This window comes from Macaca mulatta, chromosome 5 (assembly GCF_049350105.2).
Source record: "Macaca mulatta isolate MMU2019108-1 chromosome 5, T2T-MMU8v2.0, whole genome shotgun sequence".
Taxonomy (NCBI): domain Eukaryota; kingdom Metazoa; phylum Chordata; class Mammalia; order Primates; family Cercopithecidae; genus Macaca; species Macaca mulatta.
In genome coordinates, this window is record NC_133410.1 from 97,319,331 (window position 1) to 97,344,484 (window position 25,154).

At 42.2% G+C, this 25,154-nt stretch overlaps 1 protein-coding gene, 2 long non-coding RNA genes and 1 other non-coding gene across 5 annotated transcripts in view; 3 read left to right on the plus strand and 1 right to left on the minus strand.

The window, feature by feature from the left end:
- The window catches only part of LOC144340805 (uncharacterized), a 27,413-nt gene extending 14,213 nt beyond the window's left edge, over window positions 1-13,200 (minus strand). Inside the window, exons 1-2 of the long non-coding RNA XR_013417222.1 lie at window positions 13,113-13,200; window positions 5,004-5,156 (exon numbers count right to left, since the gene is read on the minus strand). This is a non-coding gene — a long non-coding RNA (uncharacterized LOC144340805). The remainder of the gene's footprint in view (window positions 1-5,003; window positions 5,157-13,112) is intronic.
- On the plus strand, window positions 4,996-5,159 carry LOC114678590 (U1 spliceosomal RNA). The gene has a single exon (XR_003730024.1). It is a non-coding gene; the product is annotated as a U1 spliceosomal RNA (small nuclear RNA).
- Window positions 12,379-25,154, plus strand: part of PKD2 (polycystin 2, transient receptor potential cation channel) — a 71,082-nt gene continuing 58,306 nt past the window's right edge. For both annotated transcript variants that reach the window (XM_001099242.5, XM_028848611.2), the window contains exon 1: window positions 12,379-13,075. In XM_001099242.5, the coding sequence (XP_001099242.3) occupies window positions 12,478-13,075 (598 nt within the window). In that variant the 5' untranslated portion in view covers window positions 12,379-12,477. The remainder of the gene's footprint in view (window positions 13,076-25,154) is intronic.
- LOC144340806 (uncharacterized) lies at window positions 13,308-24,295 on the plus strand. Its single transcript, XR_013417225.1, has 2 exons — window positions 13,308-19,372; window positions 19,475-24,295. It is a non-coding gene; the product is annotated as an uncharacterized LOC144340806 (long non-coding RNA).

Below are 25,154 nucleotides of genomic sequence, written 5' to 3' on the forward strand. Positions count from 1 at the left end.
ATTCTATGGAATACTCAGCAACAAAAAGTAATAAACTACTGATACACACAACTTGGATGAACCTTGAGGAAATTATGATGAGTGGAGAAAACCAACTATAAAAGGACACATAGTGCAAGAATTCATTCATATAACATTTGTGAAATAATGTAATTATAGAGATGGAGAACAGATTAGTGGCTGTCAGAGATTAGAGATGGAGGAGATGAAACAGTGTGGCTATAAAGTTGTAACATGAGGTAGTTTTGTGGTGATGATACCTTTAAGTATTTTGATGGTGGTGACAGTTATGCAAAGCTACACATGTGATAAAACTGCATAGAGCTATGCACACATGCAATAACTGAAATCTGAGAAAGCTCTATGGATTGTACTGACATCAATTTTCTGGTCCCAATATTGCACCTGGTTTTGTAAGATGTTAACACTGAGGAAGCGTTGGTGTAGGGTACACAGGACCTCCCTGTATATTTCTTGGTACCTTCCTGTAAATCTATAGTTATTTCAAAGTAAAAAGTTTAATTACAAAAAAAGATATATAACTAATCTCCCATCATACCGCCTTTTCTAACTTTCACTAAAATGCCCATGAAGACAGAGAATAAAGATGAAGATTTACACCAACGAATCATCTGAGTATGTCCTAATCTCTCCTAACTATAAGACAAAAAAGTGTACACAGATTTTTCCTCCAGATTTCCCCAGATTTTGCTTAAGGTAAAAGAAATCAAGAAACAGGAGGAGGAGGGAGAAAAGGAAAAAGAGGAGGATAAAGAGAAGAAGCAGGAAGAGGAGGTGAGAGAGGGAACAAAAGAAAGAGAGTCAGGGGTGATGTCATGCCTATAGTCCTAGCTACTCAGGAGGCTGAGGCAAGAAGATCCTGTGAGCCCAGGAGGTCAAGGCTTCAGTGAGCTATGACCGCACCACTGCATTCCAACCTCAGAAACAGAGTGAGACCATGTCTCAAGAAAAAAAAAAAAAAAAAAAAAAGAGGAGAGAAGACAAAACCACTTCATACCTGCCCACCGTCTGATGGCTAACTCAAAGATGAAGAACTTGTGCCAACAAGAAAGCGTTGCAGTAATTCCTCCATCTTCCATTAGCGATCTGAAAGACAGTAATGTTCTGTACTGTACCCTTTCCCTGATATCTTTATTTATCAGAGCAGAGATGCCAAATCCCAGAAAACAGTTGAGCAGGAAATAGAGAAGGAAATAAGCCTACGTAAAATTCTGAAAATTAATTTTCTTGCAGATAAACCAATATATGTGGATTAGAGATAAAAATAACCCTGGTAGCAGTATGCACAAGGATTTTACACACATATTTTTGGTTTTATTTTATTTTATTTTAGACAGAGTTGCTCTGTCACCCAGGCTGGAGTGCAATAGTGCGATCTCGGCTCACTACAACCTCTGCCTCCTGGGTTCAAGTGATTCTCCCGCCTCAGCCTCCCAAGTAGCTGGGACCACAGGTGCGTGCCCCCACACCTGGCTAATTTTTGTATTTTTTTAGTAGAGACAGGGTTTCGCCATGTTGGTCAGACTAGTTTCAAAATCCTGACCTCAGGTGATCCACCCACCTCGGCCTCCCAAAGTGCTGGGATTACAGGCGTGAGCCACCGCACCCAGCCTACACACACACTTTATGTTGACAAATTCTTTCTTTACTGGGACATTAGAAAATTACATGTCAAAGAATGCTTAAAGATATCCATTTATAGAATTTAACAGAGGCTATATAGCTTGCAAATATGAAGGACAAAATAAAGAAAATGGTACATAAAGCGAAACTAAATCATTGAATAACAAGAACGTATTTTTAAAGAGAGAACACTGAAATAACAGAATGATGAAAGAAATCAATTGTAACAACAAATATAAATAGACGAAGCCTCTGCATTAAGACAAAGATTCACATAATGGAAAATAATAATAATAGATCCTACATCATTTTTTGTTTCATTTTGGTTTAGGTGTTTTCCTTACAAATAAATTAAAACATTTTTAAAGATTTGCAACATTATTGTCAAATAAGAAGTAAAATGTAAAAACAAATAGCATGAAATGAAACAAAGAATTTATTCCACATTGTTAAAGATCCAATAAAGATATAAATACCATAAACCACTATGCACCAAATGAAAGACCAACAAAATATTATAAAGCAAAAACTATTACAACCACAATGAATAATAAAAACATACAAAGAGTGAAAATTTTTAACTGATTAGATGGAATAACTTAGATTCACTTAGAAAATTGGTGACATACTTAGCTGAATAGTTTCACAAGGAGGCGTACAAGACAGATCAGCCTTTAGACTAGTTTGGTCCTACTACAGAGGCATTGTCCTTCTGAGTATTCTCCTCAACACCTCATATAGTATAAGATTTCTCCCCCTCAGATGACAAAAACTTGAGAAATCTCTTGGTCTACGTGAACATCAGGAATTTTTCCACCTGCTTCTTTCCGGGTAGTTCTTTCCCTTGCCTCAGATGGGTTCCCCAAACGCATGCTCTGAAAACTCAAGGGAGACTCTCTGGAGGTAGCCGGAGCTCTTTCTCTGTGCCAATACTCTTTTTTCTAGCTCTTTGTGAATTCTGTCCACTTTGATTTTCCCCAAATTCTCAACAAACTCTGTCTTCTCAATTGAGTGAGACTTGTAGCTTGGAATCTCTCTCTAGGGAATCAGTGGGGAAACCATAGGGTTTACTTCCTTTGTTTATCTTCTTTGAAAAATTACTGTTTATGGTCCGTGTTGTCCTATGTTTGAGAACCATCCTTTATAAATTTTGTCTGTATTTTTTTTAAGTAAGAGGGTAAATCTGTCCCTGTTGCTCCATCAGAGCCCGGAACAGAAATCCATTAAAAATAATTTTAACTTTAAAAAAGAATGAAAAATATAAAATAAAATACATGACCATGGAAAAATGAAAAGTGAGCTGGCAGAATTCACAGGAGGAATTAAAGATTTTAAATAAATAATTAGGAAAAGAAAAGCCACCTTTAAAACCACAAAATCATGAATGGTACAATAATATGAAGGTCAAGATTTATAAAAATCCTATTAAAAATAAAAATAGAAAATGACAAAAAGAGAAATTAGAAAGGAGATAATACAGAAACATGACACAGTAGCTCAATATATGCATAATAGGTATTGCTAAATTTACAGAATTAATAAAACAGCAGATTATTTGAAATTATAAAAAAAGAAAACCTTGTTAAAATAAGTGAAAATTTGAATTTGCTGATTAAATATGCACAATACCTCCTAGGTAAATAATTATGCTGAACAATCAACAGAAAGATGTATCTGAGAGCAGGATAACAATAATGAAAGTAATAACAATAATTTCACTAAACAGATATAACTTTTGGGCCAAAATATACTACTAATAAAATAAAGTCATCTACTCAGCCTGAGAGAAAAACAATGGGTTTAATCTGACCTCCTACTTTTACCATAAAAACATTTAATGGTAGAGGAAAGTAGAGGAATATTTAGAAAATCCTAAAGAGAAGGAGAAAAGATTGAGCCAAAAATACAATGCCCAATCCATTCGTTTTATGTCTATGGTAACAAAAAGGCTTTCTTAATTTTGAACAGATTTGGGGAATAATGAAGCTTTAATGGGTTGTTCTTTGAAAACAAACAAACAAACAAAAAAAACACCTAATAAAAAATCTACTCAAGAAGGATTAAATCAAGAGAAAAAAATTCAAGGAAGAAAAATTCATGTTTGTAAAGTACTGGTAGTAACTAACTATTGGGTACTGTGTTCAGGACCTGGATGACAGGATCTTTCACACCCCAGATCTCAGCATCACACAATATACCCAGGTAACAAACCTGCACATGTACCTCTGAGTCTAAAACAAAAGTTGAAAAAAAAAAGAGAAAACTAGCTTTATTTTTAACGGTTGGCTTTGATATAACAGTGGTGTGTAACTCTGTACAAACATTGAAGGTGAACAGAAAACTTATGAATTTTGATTATAGGAACTGTGGAATATTCTATATATATCTGAAACGTATAGTTACTTGTTTTAGGATATCCATAATAAAACTCTTTCATGTGGTTTTCTGGGTCATTGTTTTCAGGAATAAGCTTGGTGTATAATATTGAATGCTCTTGGAAGTTGGATCTGCGTATTTTCCCTTTTATCTCTGTAAATTAAACAATATTAGGAACTATCTTCTATAAAACAAATTTAACAAATATGTTAATGACTATCTATAAAGATAATATGCTTTTAAAAATGTACTGGTAGTGAACAATGAAAAATTAAAATATATAAAATAAGTTATATTTACTGTTGTACAACAAAATAAAAGTTTATAGACTTTGGCAATGTAACAGATATTTATTTTAAAAGGTGTTTGTTGGTAAAAAGTTTGCATTTGCTAATATCCTTATCTTTAGAAGAAAGGTCAAAGGCTACTGTTTTAGTCCGTTCTCACACTGCTATAAACATACTATCCAAGACTGGGTAACTTATAAAGAAAAGAGGTTTAATTCATTGGGCACATGTACCCTAGAACTTAAAGTATAATAAAAAAAAAAAAAAAAAAAAAAGAGGTTTAATTGACTCACAGTCAAGGACCTTCTTTACCTGGTGGCAGGAGAGATAAGTGAGGATGCAGGAAAAACTGCCATTTATAAAACCATCAGATCTCATGAGAATTCACTCACTGTCACAAGAACAGCATGGGGGAAACTGCCTCCATAATTCAACCACCTCCCTCCCTTGACATGTGGGAATTACAATTGGTGATAAGATTTGAGTGGAGACACAGAGCCAAACTATATCAGCTACTGAAAAAAGTTGATAAATTAAAAAAAAAAAAAAAAAACCTGAAGATAAGCCACAGACTAAGAGACAATATTTGCAAAAGACCTATCTGATAAAAGATTGTGATTCAAAATACACAAAGAACCCTTAAAATTCAATAAGAAAATAAGCCACCCGACTGAAAAATAGGCCCCAAAGACTTACCAGGCAGGTAGATACCATGACCACAAGGGTAGTTTTTCCTAGGGCAAGGCTTCTCTAGTCCACTGAAGACTTGCTTATCCCTGTGATTTCTGCAAATGTGGGAAACTCAGCTGCGTAATTTGTGGTAGTAGCATACTGCAGTCATGCTTTTCCCTGGTAAATAAAAGGAAAAAAAATGAGCCAACAACCTGAACAGACACCTCACCAAAGAAGATATACAGATGGCAACTGAGCATATGAAAAGTGCCCCACATATATGTCATTAAGGAACTGCAAATTAAAACAATGAGATCCAACTGCCTGCCCATTAGAATGGCCAAAATCCAAAACACTGATAATGCTACTGCTGTTGAGGATGTGGAAAAAGAACTCTTATTTATTGCTGGTGGGAATGCTGTAAATAATATTACAAAGACATACGTACCTGTATGTTCACTGCAGCACTATTTATAATAGCAAAGACATAGAATCAATCTAGGTGCCCATCAATGATGGATTGGATTTTTTAAAACATGGTACACATACACTATGGAATACTATGCAACTATGAAAAAGAACAAAATCATCTCCTTTGCAGCAACATGGATGCAGCTGGAGGCCATTATCCTAAACAAATTAACATAGGAACTGAAAACCAAATACCACATGTTCTCACTTTTAAATGGGAGCTAACCATTGGCTGCCCATGGATAAAGATGGCAACAATAGACAGTGGGGAATACAAGAGGAGGGAGGGAGGGAGGGAAAGGGGCAAGGGCAAAGTCGAAATTTTTAAAAAAATTTTTTAAAAAGGATATTTTTTGGTTCATGGAGTCCAGGGGTGGATCTAGCTTCAATCAGTGCTAACTCAGTGGCTCAAATGATGTCCTGAGAACCTGGTCTTTCTCTGTCTCTTTGCTCTGCTCTCTTAAAACACAGATTCCTAGGACCTAGCTGAGACATAATGAATCAGAATCCCTAGAAGTTAGACTCCAGAATCTTTATTTAAAATAAAACAAAATAAAAAACCCTTCCCAGAAGAATGTCATACAGCTCTTATTGGTTAAATGTTTTATCCACGTATAGCAAGCTAGTTACAAGCTTCTTGCAGGCATAAACAACTTCTTTAGCATCCTAATCATATCTAAGATTGTATAAAGTGGACATAAAACAGGTACTCTGAAAAGTCTGGTAGATCTGGGAATGCTGGAAGCCTCATTCATGTTGGCATCAAAAGGTATTTGAAAAAAAATTCTGATAAGCTTTGGAAAAATCTGGGCTATTGAAAATTGGATTTAAAGTTTTTTAAAAAACAACTATACCCAAAGGGTATTAGTGAATAAACTAGAGTTGATGAAAAGAAGAGCCTCACACAGTATTTCAAAGAACTCCATTCTTGGCCCCACATTGTTCAAAATTCTTTTGAACCTGGATAAAAATATAAATAATAAATATCATATCTGCATCTGACAAAACCAGGAGATGGCACATGATAAAAATGTATTTCATAATGTTCTTGAATAGCATGGCCACCCAAACATTAGTTCAATTTTAGTATTGTTCCAGTATCCACGTTATAAATATTTTTTGTATCTCTAGTGTTGGCGCCATTTTTCCCCTGGGCATCAACATTTTGGCTGCCAGCTTGTCTGGACTTACATCTTTACAACTCGAAATCTGGTGGGAAGAAAAGCTTTTCTTTTCCGACAACTGGAAAAAAAATATCTGGCCTAATCTTTTTTAACAGAACAGGATAACATACTTGTGAAATACCATTCACAGGGGCCAAGGGGACGGGGTGCTGATTGGCCAAGCCTGAGCTCCACAGTCACCACTTGGGAGCTAGCGGTGGTGTCAGCCACACCTGAGACACACATAGGCTAAGAATGGCAGCTGGGGTGGGAGGGTGCGGCTGTCCCCAAGAAAACTTGCACTAGAAAGCGGACTGGCTGCCGAGCAGCTAAATGATGGATTCAATAAGCCAGGGTCCCTGCTCTCCAGGAGCTTATGTGCCACTCAGGAAGATGTTTATGTGAACAGATACTTTCAGTATAAGGTGGCAAATGTTGGAATAAAGGTTTACAGGGTAGAGAGGCATGTAAATTCAGGCTAGGGGTCAAGATTGTGTCTATGGAAGGTTCCAGGGAGAGATGAAGTCTGAGTCTAGAAAGATTCCTAAGTTTTTATGGGTAGAGAAGTTGAGAATGATCTAAGGATGTTTCCAGGCAGTTTAACTATAAGATTTGATCCTGTTGAAGTTGGGAATCATGTCTTATCTTTGTCACTCTGGAATGCAACACAGTGCCTGGCACGTAGTGGACACTCAGTAAATGTTTATAAATGTATTAATATTCCTTCATTAGTCCTCAACAAAAATCCCGTGGGGGATTTATAAGATGGGTATTTAACCTCATTATCCACAGAAGGAAATTGAGATAGAGAGATTAGGTCATTAAAATCACGGTGCTTGCCAATTATGGTGCCAAGATAACCCCCACAGAGACAGGGATGTATGCAGGTCAATCCAAACCAAAATCTAGTCATGAAGAAGGCCATAAATTCTAGCTTTATGTTATTAAAGCAGCAAAATGAGAAACAAAGTAAAGTCAAAGTCTTACTGTGGTTAGCAGTTCTTCTCACAAAGCCCAAAACACCAGATTTTCTTCTAATGATTTCAGATGTCAAGTGGTAAAAACTGATTTTACAATGTTCTTGAGTAAATAAGTACTGGGGAAAAAAATGAGGAGGAAACATGTTTGTTTGGGTAAATTGCTAAGCAACACCACACATGCCAGAAACTCCTTTTGGATTTCCTTTCGAGGTGGAGACCGCGAAACCAACGGGTACTTCAGTTCGTGTCTGTTTCATTAGTTCACACTGGAAAATAAAAGCCAAACAGGCAATTCTAATAATACAAGAGTCAGAGGTGTGGAGGCCACTAATATTAAATTAGACTGAAGTGCTTAAGGTTGCCTTTTAAAACGGCCCATTCCAGAGTCCACGGTGGCACTAAGACTGAGGTAGGATTTGTGCAGCGTGTCCAGGAAGATCTAGCACACTGATGAAAAAAAAAAAAAAGAAAACAGCAGCCAGGCCATGTTATCTATCCCACTTGATAGTTCCAGACCCTGCAGACGATGGAAGTTTGTAATGTGACAACAGGATTGTGGCAATGAGATGAAAAAAAACTTGGTGCATGTCACTTATTTAATAATGGAAAACTTCTTATGAGAAGTAATGTCTTCAGATGGATATTAAAGGAAGGAATTCTGTGGGTAGGGAGAGAAATTTACAGCCTCAGGGCCTGCTTGAGCAAAAGCTGGGCACTCTAAAGGGGAGAAACAAATTAACATAAAAGCACAAAAGGGAACCTTAGTAAGCCAGAAGGAATGAATAAGTATTTGAACAGGAAATCCATGAGATGGCTGGTGCTGGGTTTATGAAACTTAAGATTGAAATTAATATTGAAACTCCAAAATGTAAGATTCAGGGTGCAATGAACCAAATGCTATTTAAGTGGTATTATACACAAATTGCTGTGAATTTTTAATGATTACATTTCTTGCAATAATTTGTAAAGAAAATTTTGGGTAAGCACACATATAACTCTGAATTATGTATGTGCAGACACATTTCCAATCAATTTGAATTCTTTTAAGGGTGAGGATATAGTTTCAGGAAGAAGATTCCAGATTTTGTTTTAAATAGGAACTGACACTGTAGAAAGAAAAAAAAAGGCCTACTTATGATATCATTAACTATAGATAGTCTGTATTCCTTAATATGCATCTGAGGCTTCCCATGATCTGGCCCTACCTACCTTCCCTACCCATGCCAGCCTGGGCAATCTCTCTTCTGAATCCCCTCAAACCCTGTAAAATATAAGCTCACCTCTATTAGAGCTCGGCTTTTCCCCTATTTAATGAATTGCCATCTCTCCTAGTATTGTGCCTGGCATATAGTAGGTGCTTAGTAAGTATTTATCATGGAAGCCTCTAGGATGGGCATGGAGCCCTCACAGCCTCACAGAAACTCACAGCCTAGCTGGAACAAAGATAACCACAAAAACAATTATAATAGATGAAAACAGTTATCATAATTAAGATATAAGAGCTAAGACTAGTTCTAACACTATTAGCACGTACATGTCAGACGGTGTTGTTCCACATGCTATGGTCTGGGTGTTTGTGTTCCCCCATAATTCATACATTGAAATCCTAACCTTCAAAGTGATGGTATAAGGAGGCAGGACCTCTGAGAGGTGATTACATCATGGGGGTGGAGCCCTCACAAATGGGATTAGTGCCCTTAGAGAAGAAGTTCAAGGGAGCTCTTTTGCCCCTTCTACCATAAGACATGGCTAGGAGGTGCAGCCTGTGAACCAGAAAGTGGACCCTCACCAGACAACAAATCAGCTGGTAGCATGATCTTGGACCATCCAGCTTCCAGAACTGTGAGAAATAAAGGTTCACTGTTTATAAGCCACCCAGTATATGGTATTTTTTATAGCAGCCCGAATGGACTAAAACACATGTATTAATTCACCTAATCCTCACAACAACCCTATGAGGTAGGCATTATCATTATCCTCATTTTTGGACGCACAAGGCGATGAAGTGACTTGCGCAAGGTCACACAGCTAGGAAGTAGGGAGCAAAATCGGAATCCAGGCAGTCTGGTTCCAGGGTCCTTACCACGAATTAGTGACTGCAGGCACAAGCACAGAGTAAGTGTGACTCAAAGACCACTGAAGTTTCTTCTAAGTCTGGGATTCCAGATGATTGCTTCACTAGTGCTAACAGTGAAGTATAGAAATATGGGGGAAATATTTATGAAACCTCTTCCATTTGGAACACACTGGTGCTGCTCAAACTTCGGATGCCTGATATTCCCCTGTGAAGATTCAGAATTTCAGGACTGGAATCCGGAAGATTCTGAGTCAATAAGGTTGGAACGGGGACCCAGTATCTATATTTTTAGCAAGTGCTCCAAGTGATGCTGGAGATCTTCTGATCACAGTTTGAAAACACTGTACTAGGCCTATTCTCCAGAGGACCCTTTGGCTCAGATTCTGCATTCTCTTTCCAGGCCTGGCTCTCCTCTATTGGAATGTGTCTGTAATAATCCTTTGACTCCGCAGTGCTGGTGGTGCTATTCAGGGCATCTTCAGCTTTAGAAGTTCCTTGGATGACAGGCACCATAACCCTTAACCCACTTGGTAATCTCTCATTTTTGGTCTGTCTCCTCTTGAGGGCCAGGGCCGTATCATACCCCACTCTACATGCCCAGATCTTAATTCAGGGCACAGGAAATGTCTTCAGAATGAACTGATGAATAGCATGAGCCAAGGCTGTACTCCAGACCCACCAGTCTTGCCTTTGAGAAGCTCACAGTTAAGAGAAGAACATGAATGTCTAAATTAACAAACTGCAGGATCAGGTAATAGGTAGCCATAACTACCTAAATATTAGCAGCATGTTATGTGTGCCTAGGGAACAAATGAATAATTTGCTACGGGGGATGGACGGCATGGGAGGCCATGCTAGAGGAGTAGATTAAGAGCTGTTATAGCTAAATTGTGTCCTCCCCAAAATTTGTGTTGAAGTCCTAACCCCCAGTACCTCAGAACATGACCATACTTGGAGATGGGGTCTTTACAGAAGTAATGAAGTGAAAACAAGGTCATGAGGGTAGGCCTTAATCCAATATGATGTATAAGAATAGACAATTAGGACACAGACGCATACGGAAGAGGGTAGAGGGCGTGAGGACACAGAAGCGGGGCCATCTGCAAGCCAAGGAGAGAGGCCTCAGAAGAAACCAGCCCTGCCAACACCTCCTGAGAAAATACCTTTTTTTCTTTTCTTTTTATTTCCTTCCTTCCTTCCTGTTTTTCTTTCTTTCTCTCTTTCTTCTCTTTCTCTCTTTCTCTCTTTCTTTCTCTATGAGACAGAGTCTCACTCTGTCTCCTGAGTGCAGTGGCCCGATCTCCGCTCACTACATCCTCTGCTTCCCGGGCTCAAGCGATCCTCCCACCTCAGCCTTCTGAGTAGCTGGGACCAAAGGCATACGCCACAAAGCCTGGCTAATTTTTGTATTTTTTGTAGAGACGGGGTGAGAAAATAAATTTCTGTTAAGCCACCCAGTCTCTGGTACTTTGTTATGGCAGCCCTAACAAACAAATAAAGGAGCAGAATACGAGAATTTACTAAACCAAACAACGGAAATTAAATTTTATCCTTTAAGCTGCCAGAAGCCCACAGAGGTGTCTAAGCATCAACGTGACAAATAAGTAGCTTTGATTCCGCAATATAACCTGGAAATAGTGAGGACACCGACGTGGAGAATAGAGATGGAGTCGACAGAGATCAATTGTTCTAATGTGCAATAATGCAAGACATAAGATCAAGCCAGCAGGAGTGAGAAACAGCGATCATATCAGAGAGATATTTGTGGGACAAAAGTAACAAGAAGATGAGGTGTAAGCGGTGGAGGGTAAACGGCGAGCCTTCCCATGAAGAAGAGTGGCCTGGGAAGTGAGGAGGACAGCGAAGCCCCAACCCCCACCTGGGGATACGGGAAGGAAGTGAAGCAGGTTCCAGACAAGGGGACAAGATAATGGCTTAGGGTAGGATAAGTTTCAGACAATTGCAGAGCATCACGTTAGATGTGTTCAGAAGAGTGGAAACAAAGTCCTGTGCCTAGGCCCTCATGCAGGATTCTGTTGCTATAAGTCAGTGCTGGCCGCGGGGAGACGGAAGATCACGGTGGAGGCACCAGCGATCCGAGAGTCCTAAGACGAATCCCTGGGTCCCCACAATGTGTGGAGAGGGAAGCCAACCAAAGATCGAGAAAGCATCTCCAAACCAGCAGAATCAGGGACAGGAGGCCCGTCAAATGCACAGCAAGTCAGCCTTGGTAGTTTGCAAATGAAAAGATTTCTTTGCCCCGCTGGAGACTTCAGCTCAGGCTGGATGTCGCTAATTCACATCATCTCACCAAAAGGTTCTTTCCCTGCACTTTGGTAAATCGAGGCAGAAGTGGCTAGTGGTTAACGGGTACCCAAGAGTTTTCTTGGTGTCGGGCAGGCAGCGACAGCTCCAGGAGCCCTTTCCCTGCAGGCGGGCGGGCGGGTGAGCGGGCGGGTCAGCGACTCCCGCCCTTCCCAGGCCTTCCCGGGAATGGAATGTGGGCGCCCGCGCCCGGGCTCCGGTTCCACTTGGAACGCGGGCCCGGGAGCCGCAGGGCAAGCGCGCAGACCGCGGGGGCGGCTCCCGCGCGCCTCCCCCCTCAGCGCGCCGCGGCCGATGGGCGAGGCGGGGCGAGGCCAGAGGGAGGCGGGCCGAGGAGGCGGGAGAGGGTACGCGGGACCGCGGGTAGGTCGGGGGCGGGGAGCAGGAGGCGGCGGGCGCCGCGAAGAAAGGAACATGGCTCCTGAGGCGCATAGCGCCGAGCGCGGCGCCGGGCACCCGTGCGCCGGACGCCAGTGACCGCGATGGTGAACTCCAGCCGCGTGCAGCCTCAGCAGCCCGGGGACGCCAAGCGGCCGCCCGCGCCCCGCGCGCCGGACCCGGGCCGGCTGATGGCGGGCTGCGCGGCCGTGGGCGCCAGCCTCGCCGCCCCCGGCGGCCTCCGCGACCAGCGGGGCCTGGAGATCGAGATGCAGCGCATCCGGCAGGCGGCTGCGCGGGACCCCCCGGCCGGAGCCTCGGCCTCCCCTTCTCCTCCGCTTTCGTCGTGCTCCCGGCAGGCGTGGAGCCGCGATAACCCCGGCTTCGAGGCCGAGGAGGAGGAGGAGGAGGAGGTGGAAGGGGAAGAAGGCGGAATGGTGGTGGAGATGGACGTAGAGTGGCGCCCGGGCAGCCGGAGGTCGGCGGCCTCCTCGGCCGTGAGCTCCGCAGGCGCGCGGGGCCGGGGGCTTGGGGGCTACCACAGCGCGGGCCACCCGAGCGGGAGGCGGCGCCGGCGAGAGGACCAGGGCCCGCCGTGCCCCAGCCCGGCCGGCGGTGGGGACCCGCTGCATCGCCACCTCCCCCTGGACGGGCAGGCGCCCCGAGTGGCCTGGGCGGAGAGGCTGGTTCGCGGGCTGCGAGGTAAGAGCGCGCGACCCGCAGCTGCCAATGCACAAACCTGAACGGCCGGCGCCAGCCGGGGCCATCTCCCGCGGCGGCCGCTCCCGGGGTTCCATCTCGCATCCCCTCTGCGTTGCGCCTGCCTTGGAAGCGCATTCCCCACCTCCGCTAATCCTGCCCTATTTCCGGTACCCAGCGCGGAATTCCACTGCGCTCTTGTTGGTGCACATTTATTGAATACCTCCTTCTTTAGGATATGTCACCATAGTCTTTTTTTTAACTGAAAATTAGTGAAAGCCTAATTAGAGTGAAAGAGTACATCTGGGTTTTTTTTTTTTTCTTGTAGGGGAAAAAATGAAAATTACTTGTAGTATAACTGATGGTAGTTGCAACTGCATATTTGATAATGTCACAGAATCTAAAGGAAAATGTTACAGTCACCCGTGGTTTCCTTCTTACCTGGATGCTGCATTGTCCCGGGCTGAAAAGGGTAGCAGTACAGAACATATAATGTCAAGTTGTGGGAGGAGTGTGGCAGATTGTCATTGATGAATTTTTTTGGTGATGTGTGTGTTTGTTTTGGGGAGTGGGAGCTGTTGAGAACACCACAAATAGAATAAAATAATATCCGTGAAGTTACTTGGCCGTTTCTGATTCTAGACATTTTTCTAAAAACAGTTGCAAAGGAAAATTACATTGTTTTAAAAAAATTTGATGTTTTTAAATAACTAAATTAATGTTCTTTGAAATTCCACCAAAATGATGAAGTCACCAGATAGCAGCTGATAAATGTATCTGAGTCCAGTGCGCTCAGCTCTACAAAAGGCAGAAGAGGAATTTTCGAATTTGCCAGTGCCCCAGTAAGAGGACATGAATTTTCCAATACCAGAGGAAATTATCTTTTTACAAATTTTGTCAGAGGTGTCCTTGGAAAAGTGTCGCGTTTGCTTTTACCCTCCAAATTATTTTAATCTATATTTTTAAGAGTTTCCATTCTCAGTTGTTTTGAGTTTTTCTTGTTCTTCCCCTTATGTCAGTTTTGAAAGTCTTGCACAAAAACAATCCAGGTGCTGTTACAGCAATGTGATTAAAACCAGGTCAGGCCTACACAATAATCCCAGTTCCACCACTCATTTGCTGTATGACCTTGAGCAAGTTACTTAACCTCTCTGAGCCCCGATTTTTGGTTTTTGTTTTTTAAAGATATGATCATAACGCTTAGTCCTTGACTCGTTGAGAGAATTAAATGAGCGAAGACATAAAATGTGCAGCGTGTATTTGCCATGTGTTAGCACTTCAGAAATATACATGTAAACATTTTGGTACTTCTTTTATGGAGGTACTTACACTAGTTAATTCAAGGCATGGTGGGGAACAAAAGATCCTTTTTGGATAACCTGTGTTAGAAGGTTAATGATTAATAAAACACACTTTTTAAGGTTCAAAACTAGATTAATTAAATTATATGTTATTTTACACCATTTAAAATGTGCATTTAAAAAATATTCACTGAAGTGAAACAGAAGTTCCTTTTAAGTTAATAAATAATGGTAAGTTGCATGATCCTTTTAACTCAGTTTAAGAATTTGATAACACACCTAACTTTGTTTGAATAAACTTAATAATAGAATATAGAGAAATAAAATATATATTTCATATGAGTATGTATGTAAATTTATTTCTTTTAAAGAAAAATTTCAGGAAACAAAATGAATAAGCTCCTAGTCATAAAACCTCTAGTGAAAGCGTGTCAGTGGTCTGATTTGTAGGCGAGCAGACTCAGGACTCAGGAATTTTTTTTTTTTTTTAAGAGACAGGGTCTCATTCTGTCACCGAGGCTGGAGTGCGGGGAAGTGAAAGTAGCTCACTGCAGCCTCAAACTCCTGGGCTCAAGCTGCCCTCCCACCTCAGCTTCCCAAGTAGTTGGGATTACAGGTGCAAGCTGCTGCTCCTACCTGAAGAGTTTTAATTATATAAAATTCTTAAATAAATTGTTATTCCTTTCTTTTATGAAGAAATATAATTGATATTCTTGTCACTTATTCAATAAGCACATTTGTTAAATATTTAGCACCTACTGTGAAGATAGCACTGTGCTAGCTGCTATGAAGAAATAAACTAGAATAGCATATCACTGTTTTCCTATGGACGAAAACCCAGAAAGGTAAAATAAGTAGCCATGAATGGGTTGAGATTCCCCCCGCCCCCTTTGAATACTAATGACAGAAATCTTATATGCGCTATGTAAGCAGTACCCTAGGGTCAGAACAGAAAGTAACTTGCAATTTTTAAAGGTAGGAGAAATGACCGAAGTTTGGAGTGGTCAGAGTTTCCCTGGAAGTCTCTTGCCTGTGGGACTTCGTATGACTCACTCAGACTACCTGAGCCTGAGCTCCTCATTTATAAAATGGAGGAGTTGAACCTAGCCTCCAAGGTCCCTTCTAGCCTCACCATGCTCTGGTTTATTGTTTAATGATATGAATCCAAGATGGACAAATGGTCAATTTTGCTGCTTCTACAGTAGATAGATCTATCTTCTTAAGTGGAAGTAAAATAGTAAAGAAGACATGTTTGAGGCCTGTTTGCAGGATGCATTGTATCTCATCAAGGAATTGAGAATGTATCCCTAAATATTAGGAAGGAGTTGAAAGTTTTTGAGCAGGAACAGAACATGCTGAAAGGAAATTGAGTCAGCAGCATGGCGTACAGGAGAGCTTGGCAGAGGAAGACAGGAGGCAAGAAGACCTGTGGGAGGCAGCCAGAAAGGAGGTGAAGAGGGCCGGCAAAGGAAGCCAAGGATGATTGAAGAGAGGCCAGGCGCGGTGGCTCAAGCCTGTAATCCCAGCACTTTGGGAGGCCGAGACGGGCGGATCACGAGGTCAGGAGATCGAGACCATCCTGGCTAACACGGTGAAACCCCGTCTTTACTAAAAAATACAAAAAACTAGCCGGGCGTGGTGGCAGGCGCCTGTAGTCCCAGCTACTCGGGAGGCTGAGGCAGGAGAATGGCGTGAACCCGGGAGGCGGAGCTTGCAGTGAGCTGAGATCCGGCCACTGCACTCCAGCCTGGGCGACAGAGCGAGACTCTGTCTCAAAAAAAAAAAAAAAAAAAAAAAGATTTAAAGACGAAGCGCAGACTTAAAAGTATCCTCAGGTATTTGTTTATTCTTTTCTTAACAAACTCTTTCAGTACAAAGATAAAATGTGGCACTCTGAGTCATAAAATTTTCTGAATTTCAGAAGTTGAATATTTTTCTGAATGTATCAACCTGTTAAAGTCAGTTCCTGTTTGTTATTTTAGGCATATATTCTTGGGCTTTTTTTTTTTGTTTTTTCTAGAGAAACTATGAAGTACCAGCTGTACAAGTAAGGGTAGGCCAAACTGCTAAAACAGATACCTCCCTCCCCTTCACTACCCTGAAGAACAAGAAGTTAATTTTTTGCTCATGTAACATTTCGGAGAGGGTATTCCAGGTTAGCAGCAGCTTTCCCCCATATGGTTATTAAGGGATCCAGGCTTCTTCCCTGCTGGCTCTCCCAGGGCCCTGTCATTGCCTCTGTGGTCGTGGCTTAACAGCCACATGTAGGTTCTGGTGGAGAGTGTGAAGAAGGCTTGCCACTGCTGTTTCCTTAAAGGCCTTGTCCTAGAAATGGCCCACATCACTTTCAGTCATGACCCATTGGCAAAGTTCTTAATTATTTAGCCAAGGATACCTACAAGGGAGGCTGGAAAATGTAATGTAGGCATGTGCCCAGGAGGGAAAAAATGAATTTCAATAGATGGCTAGCGATGGCCTTATTAGTGCTCAGACTCAAATGAAATAGTAATTCGACTCTTATTTCTTCTAAAATAATTGGGTCTTGACATTGAAATTGGTGTGTGTGCTGATTGTGTTTAATAAGTGACCTCCAGTGCAGTTATTTTATTTTGCCACACTTTATGCAATTTTTATTTTTTCTGCCTTCCCTTTTGATGTCTAAAGGGAAGCATAACTAATTATTGGAAAAGTTATTGAAACTTAAAAAAAGATTTGAACTTGGCTTTAGTTGATGCTACCCCACAGAAACTGCAAACATCCAACTCACCGTTCTTAGTTGCTGCTAGTGATAGTCTATACACAGTGACTCATGAATTTAGCCTGTCTTGAGGCTTCAGAACTTAGTCTTAGGTCGTCACCAGAAGAGCATTATCCTAAATTACAGCTTTTCAATGGAGGGGAGGGGAAATCTTGCCCCTCAGGGGACATTTAGCAATCTCTGGAGATATTTTTGATTGTCATACCTGGGGGGATGCCCCTGGCATCTCCTGGTTTGAGGTTAAGGATGCTACTAATCTACAATGCACAGTACAGTCCCCGCCACACACCCTACAAAGCATTCTCCCACCCAAATTACCAGGAGTGAGGACTTTGAGAAACCCTGCCCCAGACTGTTAAATTCAAAAAGAAATAATGGTTTATTACTCACTGTGTGCCAGGCACTGTGTTAAAATCCTTATATTCATAGTGTCATTTTTATCCTCACAACAACCTGTGAAGAAAGAACTATCATCCATCACCACTTCACTGTTGAGGGCACTAAGCCTTCTAAAGGTTAAATGACTTGCCCAGGGCCACAACTAGTAGATGTTGCAGTCAGGACTTAATTCCAGGCACTTTGTGTTCAAAGTGTTTCTCATCCACTGTGCTGTATGCCAGTAGTGCCCAAACCTAACTTTAGCCAGCAATTGTCTGCATCTCTTTAGTTTATGAACATTTATTTATTAGGGCATTGCAGGATAAATCATACCAACACAGTCCATGTATCCAGAATTCTAATTGATCTAGGGAGTGGGAGAGCCTGCCTCTCTATAATTTTTTTTTTAAATTGGTGTGACATATATATAACATAAAGTTGGCCATTTTAACCATTTTAAGTACGTAATTGAGTAGCATTAAGTAGATTTATTATATTATGTAAATGGACTTAACGCAATTTATTTCCAGAACTTTTATCATCCCAAACAGAAACTCTGTACTCATTAAACAATAGCTCCCTGTTTCCCCATTCCCTCTTGCCCTAGTCCCAGGTAACCTCCATTCTACTTTCCCTGTCTGTGAGTCTCCCTATTCTAGCTACCTGATATAAGTGAAATCAGACCATGTTTGATCTTTTGTGTCTAGCTTATTCACTTAGCATAATATTTTCAAGGTTTATCCATGCGTGAAAATTTCCTTCCTTTTTACGACCGAATAGGATTTCATTGTGTGTGTACACACACATTGTGCACACACAGTGAAATCCTATTCGGTCGTAAAAAGGAAGTTTGCATTCATATGTACACACACACCACATTTTGTTTATCCATTCATCAGTTCGTGGGCATTTATGGTTTTTTTCCACCTTTTGACTGTTGTGACTTTCCCTTTATTTTTAATCTGAACTTTACTCCATCACTTCCTCCCTTTTTTATTTGCACCATAATTTTGAACAAGCAGACTTTGTATTTTCATTACTCTGGGGATTTTTTTGAGGGAGGCTTGCTGCCCCTGGGGTTATGATAAGGTTGTGCCGGTAACAGAATTCATGCAGTAAAAAACTTTTATGGGACTTTCTTTTGTGATAGGTACTAGGGATGCAGAGATGAATAGTACAAGGTCTCAACCTTCAAGGACCTCAGGGTTTAGTAGAGAAAACAGAGGTATAAGTAAGTCATTGCAATGCCAGTTCCCAGATATGGGAGGATTCCAACAAAGGGAGGATCAGGCCAGGCACAGCAGCTCATGCCTGTAGTCCCAACACTTTGGGAAGCTGAGATGGGAGGATCACTTAAGCCTAGCAGTTCAAGGCTACCCTGGGCAATGTAGTGAGTGGCAAAAAATACAAAAATTAGCCAGGCAGGATGGCACATGCCTGTAGTCCCAATTATTTGGGAGGTTGGGGTGGGGGAATCAGCTGAGCCTGGGAGATTGAGACTGCAGTGAGCTGTGATCACACCACTGTACTCCAGCTTGGGTGACAGAGTGACAGCCTGTATCTAAAAAAAAAAAAAAAGGGAGAGAGAGAGAGAGGATCAGATCTACCTGGAGAGGTCAGAGAAGGTTTCCAGAGAGAATAAAACTTGAGCTACATTTTGAAGAATGAGGGGGGAATACAAGGAGGGAAAAATAACAGGAACAAGACCTGTTCCTGTTACAGCAAACCTGTAACTCCCGCCATGGAATGGGCACATTTTCCTGTAGACAGTTGGAGCAAGTATGGGCTTCAAGCTTAGGGGGCTGATATGATCACTTGTCAATCTGAAGATGACTCTTGCAACAGTGTAGAGGATAGGGTGAGGTGGATAGGTTGGCGGCCGACAGACTAGGTCAGTGTAGAGGATAGGGTGAGGTGGATAGGTTGGCGGCTGACAGACTAGGTCAGTGTAGAGGATAGGGTGAGGTGGATAGGTTGGTGACCAGTGTAGAGGACACGGTGAGGTGGATAGGTTAGTGGCCAGTGTAGAGGACAGGGTGAGGTGGATAGGTTGGTGGCCAGTGTAGAGGATAGGGTGAGGTGGATAGGTTAGTGGCCAGTGTAGAGGACAGGGTGAGGTGGATAAGTTGGTGACCAGTGTAGAGGACAGGGTGAGGTGGATAGGTTGGTGACCAGTGTAGAGGACAGGGTGAGGTGGACAGGTTGGTGACCAGTGTAGAGGATAGGGTGAGGTGGATAGGTTGGTGGCCAGTGTAGAGGACAGGGTGAGGTGGATAGGTTAGTGGCCAGTGTAGAGGACAGGGTGAGGTGGATAGGTTGGTGGCCAGTGTAGAGGATAGGGTGAGGTGGATAGGTTGGTGACCAGTGTAGAGGACAGGGTGAGGTGGATAGGTTAGTGGCCAGTGTAGAGGACAGGGTGAGGTGGATAGGTTGGTGACCAGTGTACAGGACAGGGTGAGGTGGATAGGTTGGTGACCAGTGTAGAGGACAGGGTAAGGTGGATAGGTTAGTGGCCAGTGTAGAGGATAGGGTGAGGTGGATAGGTTGGCGGCCGACAGACTAGGTCAGGAGAGGGCTGACCAAGAGGAGGAGGGGTGACGAGGGCTGGAACCAAGGCATATGAGCTGCGATGGAAAGAAGCTAGGTAGAAGAGAAATAAAAACCGTCAGAACTGTGGAACCAACTCCATGGGAGGGATAAGAAGAAGGCCTATTCTAGGGTGAAACCCAAATTTCTGGCATGGTACCATTAACCCAGACAGAAAGAGTAGATTTTCAGAGAAAGAAAAAGAAACAAATTTTTGGGGAGGTGAGTGTGAGCTCTCTAGAGAATATGCAGGTAGAACTACATGTTAACTGTAGCATATACTTGTCTGCACCTCAGGAGATGATTGATTAAGAATTCAGGATTCAGGCCAGGCACGGTGGCACACACCTTTAATCCCAGCTGCTTAAGAGACTGAGGCGGCAGGATTGCTTGAGCCTGGGAATCTGAGACCAGCCTGGGCAACATAGCAAGACACTGTCTCAAAAAAAAAAGAGAAGAAAAAAAAGAAATTCAAGATTCAGGAGTCAATATTACTTAAGTTAGCAACTGTCTTTTCTATAGAAAATGGACAAATATAGATAAAAGCCACTTCCCTTTTTAAAAGTGTCCCTACAATTCAAATGAATACTAGGAAGGATTGTATTCATTCTTGTAAATGAGACTCACATGTGTCTTAGCACAAAAAGAGGATTCTTTTATGATATAAATACACTGAGAATTTGGTCAGGCCATCACAATGAACTGATAGTTCATACGGATTTGAGTCTTTATACCACTCTGAAATCTGGACCAACTGGGCCTCCAAAAGGCCATTTTGCAGATCTGGGCTTGTTTCTGAAGCTACAGACAGGCCGCTTCCAAGCACTCTTAAGTGCTCCACAAGTAATATTTCTAATTCCCAAGGACAACCCCACAAAAAGGTACTCTTACTTCATTTTTAGATGAGGAAGCGGAGGCTCATGATGTCAGGTAAGCTTTCTCAGCTCCCAAGTGGTTAAGCCCTCAGTTTAATATCATTTGACTCCAAAGCCCTGCGTTGCACCATGCCTTGATAATAGGCCATATGGGTTTCATGTATTTCAGATGGGGCAGGGTAGTGTGAGGTGAAAGATCCACAATTAACCTTTTAACCATGGAACTGAAATATTAACAGATGAAGTGATACAATAGCTGGAATTAATTCTAAAATAATTGGGGTGGTAATGGTCTGTGACCTGTTAGGAACCAGGCCGCAGAGCAGGAGGTGAGCAGCAGGCTAGTGAGCATTACTACCTCCTGTCAGATCAGCAGTGGCATCAGATGGGTGAGGATGTAAATGAACTAGGATTGGCATTGAGTTGAGATTGTTGGATCTAGGTGATAGATTTGTCATTATATCATTCTCTCTTTGTGATATTTCTGATATTTTCTAAAATAAAAAGTTGTAGTTATTTATTTATTTAGACAGAGTTTCACTCTTGTTGCCCAGGCTGGAATGCAGTGGTGTGATCTCGGCTCACTGCAGCCTTCGCCTCCCGGGTTCAAGCGATTCTCCTGCCTCAGCCTCCCGAGTAGCTGGGATTACAGCCTCCCGAGTAGCTCGCCACCACACCCAGCTAACTTTTGTATTTTTAGTAGAGACGAGGTTTCACCATGTTGGTCAGGCTGGTCTCAAAACCCCTGACCTCAGGTGATCCACCCACCTCAGCCTCCCAGAGTGCTGGGATTACAGGCGTGAGCCACCGTGCCCAGCCAATAAAAAGTCTTTGAAAGGGTTTAGATAAAATAGTTGGGGAAATGACATTTTTGTTCAAAGCCAACTATTTATGTTTGGAATATCTTTTGTGCTTGGAGTTCTCCATTACAGAGTTCCCCAGTGTTCATATTAAGAAGTAACATTGTGCAGAGGAATGCACTGTTTAGATCAGCAGTCCCCAGCCTTTTTGGCACCAGGGACCAGTTTCATGGAAGACAATTTTTCCACAGACCTGGGGTGGGAAGTGTTTGGGGATGAAAGTGTTCCACCTCAGATCATCAGGCATTAGTGAGATTCTCATAAGGAGCGGGCAATCTAGATTCCTCACATGCGCAGTTCACAATAGGGTTGTCACTCCTGTGAGAATCGAATGCCACCGCTGATCTGACAGGAGGCAGGGCTCCGGCGGTAAAGCTTGCTCGCCTGCAGCTCACCTCCTGCTGTGGAGCCCGGTTCCTAACAGTTCATGGACCAGTACCCATCTGCAGCCTGGGGACTGGGGACCGTGCTTTAGATGATGTACTCTGGCTTTGCATTCTGGCATTAGCTAAGCACCCTCTTAAAGGAAGTTGGGTCTATACTCATTCCGTGTTCTCCCTAACAGCTGGAAACATTGAATACCTGCAGTGCTGGGAAGTTACTCCCACCACAACTAGAACAGCTGTGGGAAAGACAACAGTTGATTTTGAAGAATGTCATCAATTTGCACATGATTCCGTCCTTAACCATTCTTATCCTAACAGCTCTGCCAAACATGGAGAATAGTTGGCTGCAGGACAGCTATTTTTCCTACTTGTAGATGCAACTATTTCTCACCCATCCGGATGTAAAAGGTCCTTGTACCCTAAGATTGGTCCTACATACACACCCAGTGGGAAAATGGGATGAAAAATTTAAAGCAGTAAATATTTGAGGAAGTAGATAGAGTAATTTAGAAAAAGAAAATACACAGGGCCAAGCACAGTGGCTCACATCTGTAATCCCAGCACTTTGAGAGGCCAAGGCGAAAGGATTGCTTGAGCCCAGGAGTTTGAGGCCAGCCTAAGCAATGTAGTGAGACCCCACATCTATAAAAATTAAAAACTTAGTTGGATTTGGCAGTATGTGCCTGTAGTTTAAGCTACTTGGGAGGCTGAGCTGAGGCAGGAGGATTGTTTGAGCCCAGGTGGTCAAGGCTGCAGTGGGCCGTGATTATGCCAGAGTATTCCAGCCTGGGTGATAGAGTGAGACTCTGTCTCAAAAAAAAAAAAAAAAGACAGAAAAAAAGAAAGAAAATATATGGAGGTATATAATATAAAAATATAAATAAGGGAGGCCGAGTGCAGTGGCATGCCTCTAATCCCAGCACTTTGGGAGGCTGAAGCAGGAGGATCACTTGAGGCCGAGAATTCGAGATCAGCCTGGGCAACATATTGACACCTCATCTCTGTGAAAAATCAAAAAATGAGGTGGAAGGGTGGCTTGAGCCCAGGAGGTCAAGGCTTCAGTGAGCTGTGATTGCATCACTACACTCTAGGCTGGGTAACAGAGAGAGACCCTGCCTCAAAATAAATAAATTCATACATACATATGAGGACTTGTTTCTTTCCATTTGAAATGTTTCATTCAAAGGCTAGAATTAAATTGCCATCGGCCATCACAAGTTTAACTTGAATAAATTATTTTTTTTTCGAGATGGAGTCTCACTCTGTCACTCAGGCTGGAGTGCAGTGGTGTGATCTTGGCTCACTGCAACCTCTGTCTCCCGGGTTCAAGCGATTCTCCTGCCTTAGCCTCCCATGTAGCTGGGATTACAGGTGCCCACCACCACACCTGGCTAAGTTTTGTATTTTTAGTAGAGACGGGGTTTCACCATGTTGACCAGACTGGTCTCGAACTCCAGACCTCAAGTGATCTACCCGCCTCAGCCTCCCAAGTGCTGGGATTATAGGCGTGAGCCACCGCACCCAGCCTAGCTTGAAGAAAATTTGATAGGAGTTTGTTTTTTCTATTTATAGGCCAAGCAATACCATGTATAAATATTAAGAATCATGGCTGTTCCTTAGTGCCTAGTTGTTTATAAACCATGAGAGAGAATGAAATCATTGACCAAGTGAGACAGGGCAACAGTCTTCCCTGGGAGTAAAGAGACGAGCAGTTTCTGTTGACATATATTTTAGGCCTGGCCTCCAAAAAAAAATTTACCCAAAGCAGTGGTGTGTTGGTGTCCAGGGCTACCGAGCCTAATCTTTGGCTGCCTCTGTGTTATTTTAAGTTGTAATTTTCCGTGTCATCTAAATTTGTAATAATTCTTTAGTATGATAGTGTTTCAGTGAACAAACATTCTGCTTGCTGCATTTCTTCTGAGTGAGTAATTCCCTGACAACTACCAGATCTTGGCAGGAGCAAAGTTGGTCATAAGTTATACTCCACTCTCAGTGTTGGTGAAACGTATGATGCGTAACACAGTGTTTTTGAATTCAGTGCTGATTTTCCTAAAGGACATTTGGGAGGAAAAAAGAAAAGGAAAGGGAATACCCAAATTCAGGAATAGAACATATATATTATTATAAGACTTAAAAAATACATGAACACTAATCATGAACTCATTTCTTCTTAGTAAAAGACCTTATGCTCTTTTTCCCATTTCTCTGTGTGGCTTGATTATGGTGAAAGTGGCTGTGTGAGTTTCCATTATTGAAGGAGTTAAGGTCTGTGGAATCAAAGTGTGAGACAACATGCAGGGACCAGGTTGGTTTCCATTTAACAGCCAACCTAATGTAACTGAAAGGATTGAGAGGTTTGTCTTTTTTGGAAAATGTTAAGGTTCTTCCAAGTAACCAGCAATGTGACTTTACCACACTGTTCATTAACAGGGGTTTGGATGATGACCACCATGTCTGCTGCTGGCTGAGTCCAAAACTGCGGTCACTCTCTCCAGCAAGCTCAGGGAGGGTTACGTCATCTTCACTCAGCCAGCCCAACGCTTTTTCCATCTGCTAAAATGTAGAACATGGTTGCTGATTCTACCCTTTCTACAGAGAGAGAGGGAACATGGATGAGTTGCTGCTTTTAAAGATTGTATGTTAATTGCTGTTTTAAAAATCTGCTAAGCCAAGCACGCTTAGTGTAATCAGTCACCATGGAGTTTTTTAATAGGACAGCTTCTGCTCTTACAGAGCAGAGCTTTTATGCCTGTGGGTTAGAAGCATAACATGTTTCTATATTGAAATGATTCTCCAACAAGGACTTCTTTTCATCAGGGGTGACCTAAAAGGTATTACTTGAAATACAGTTACATCATGTTCTTAACTGGGTTTAGTAGTAGGATAATTACAGGGTTGTATCCACCTCAAATGGGAAGAACTGATAAGTTTTGCACAA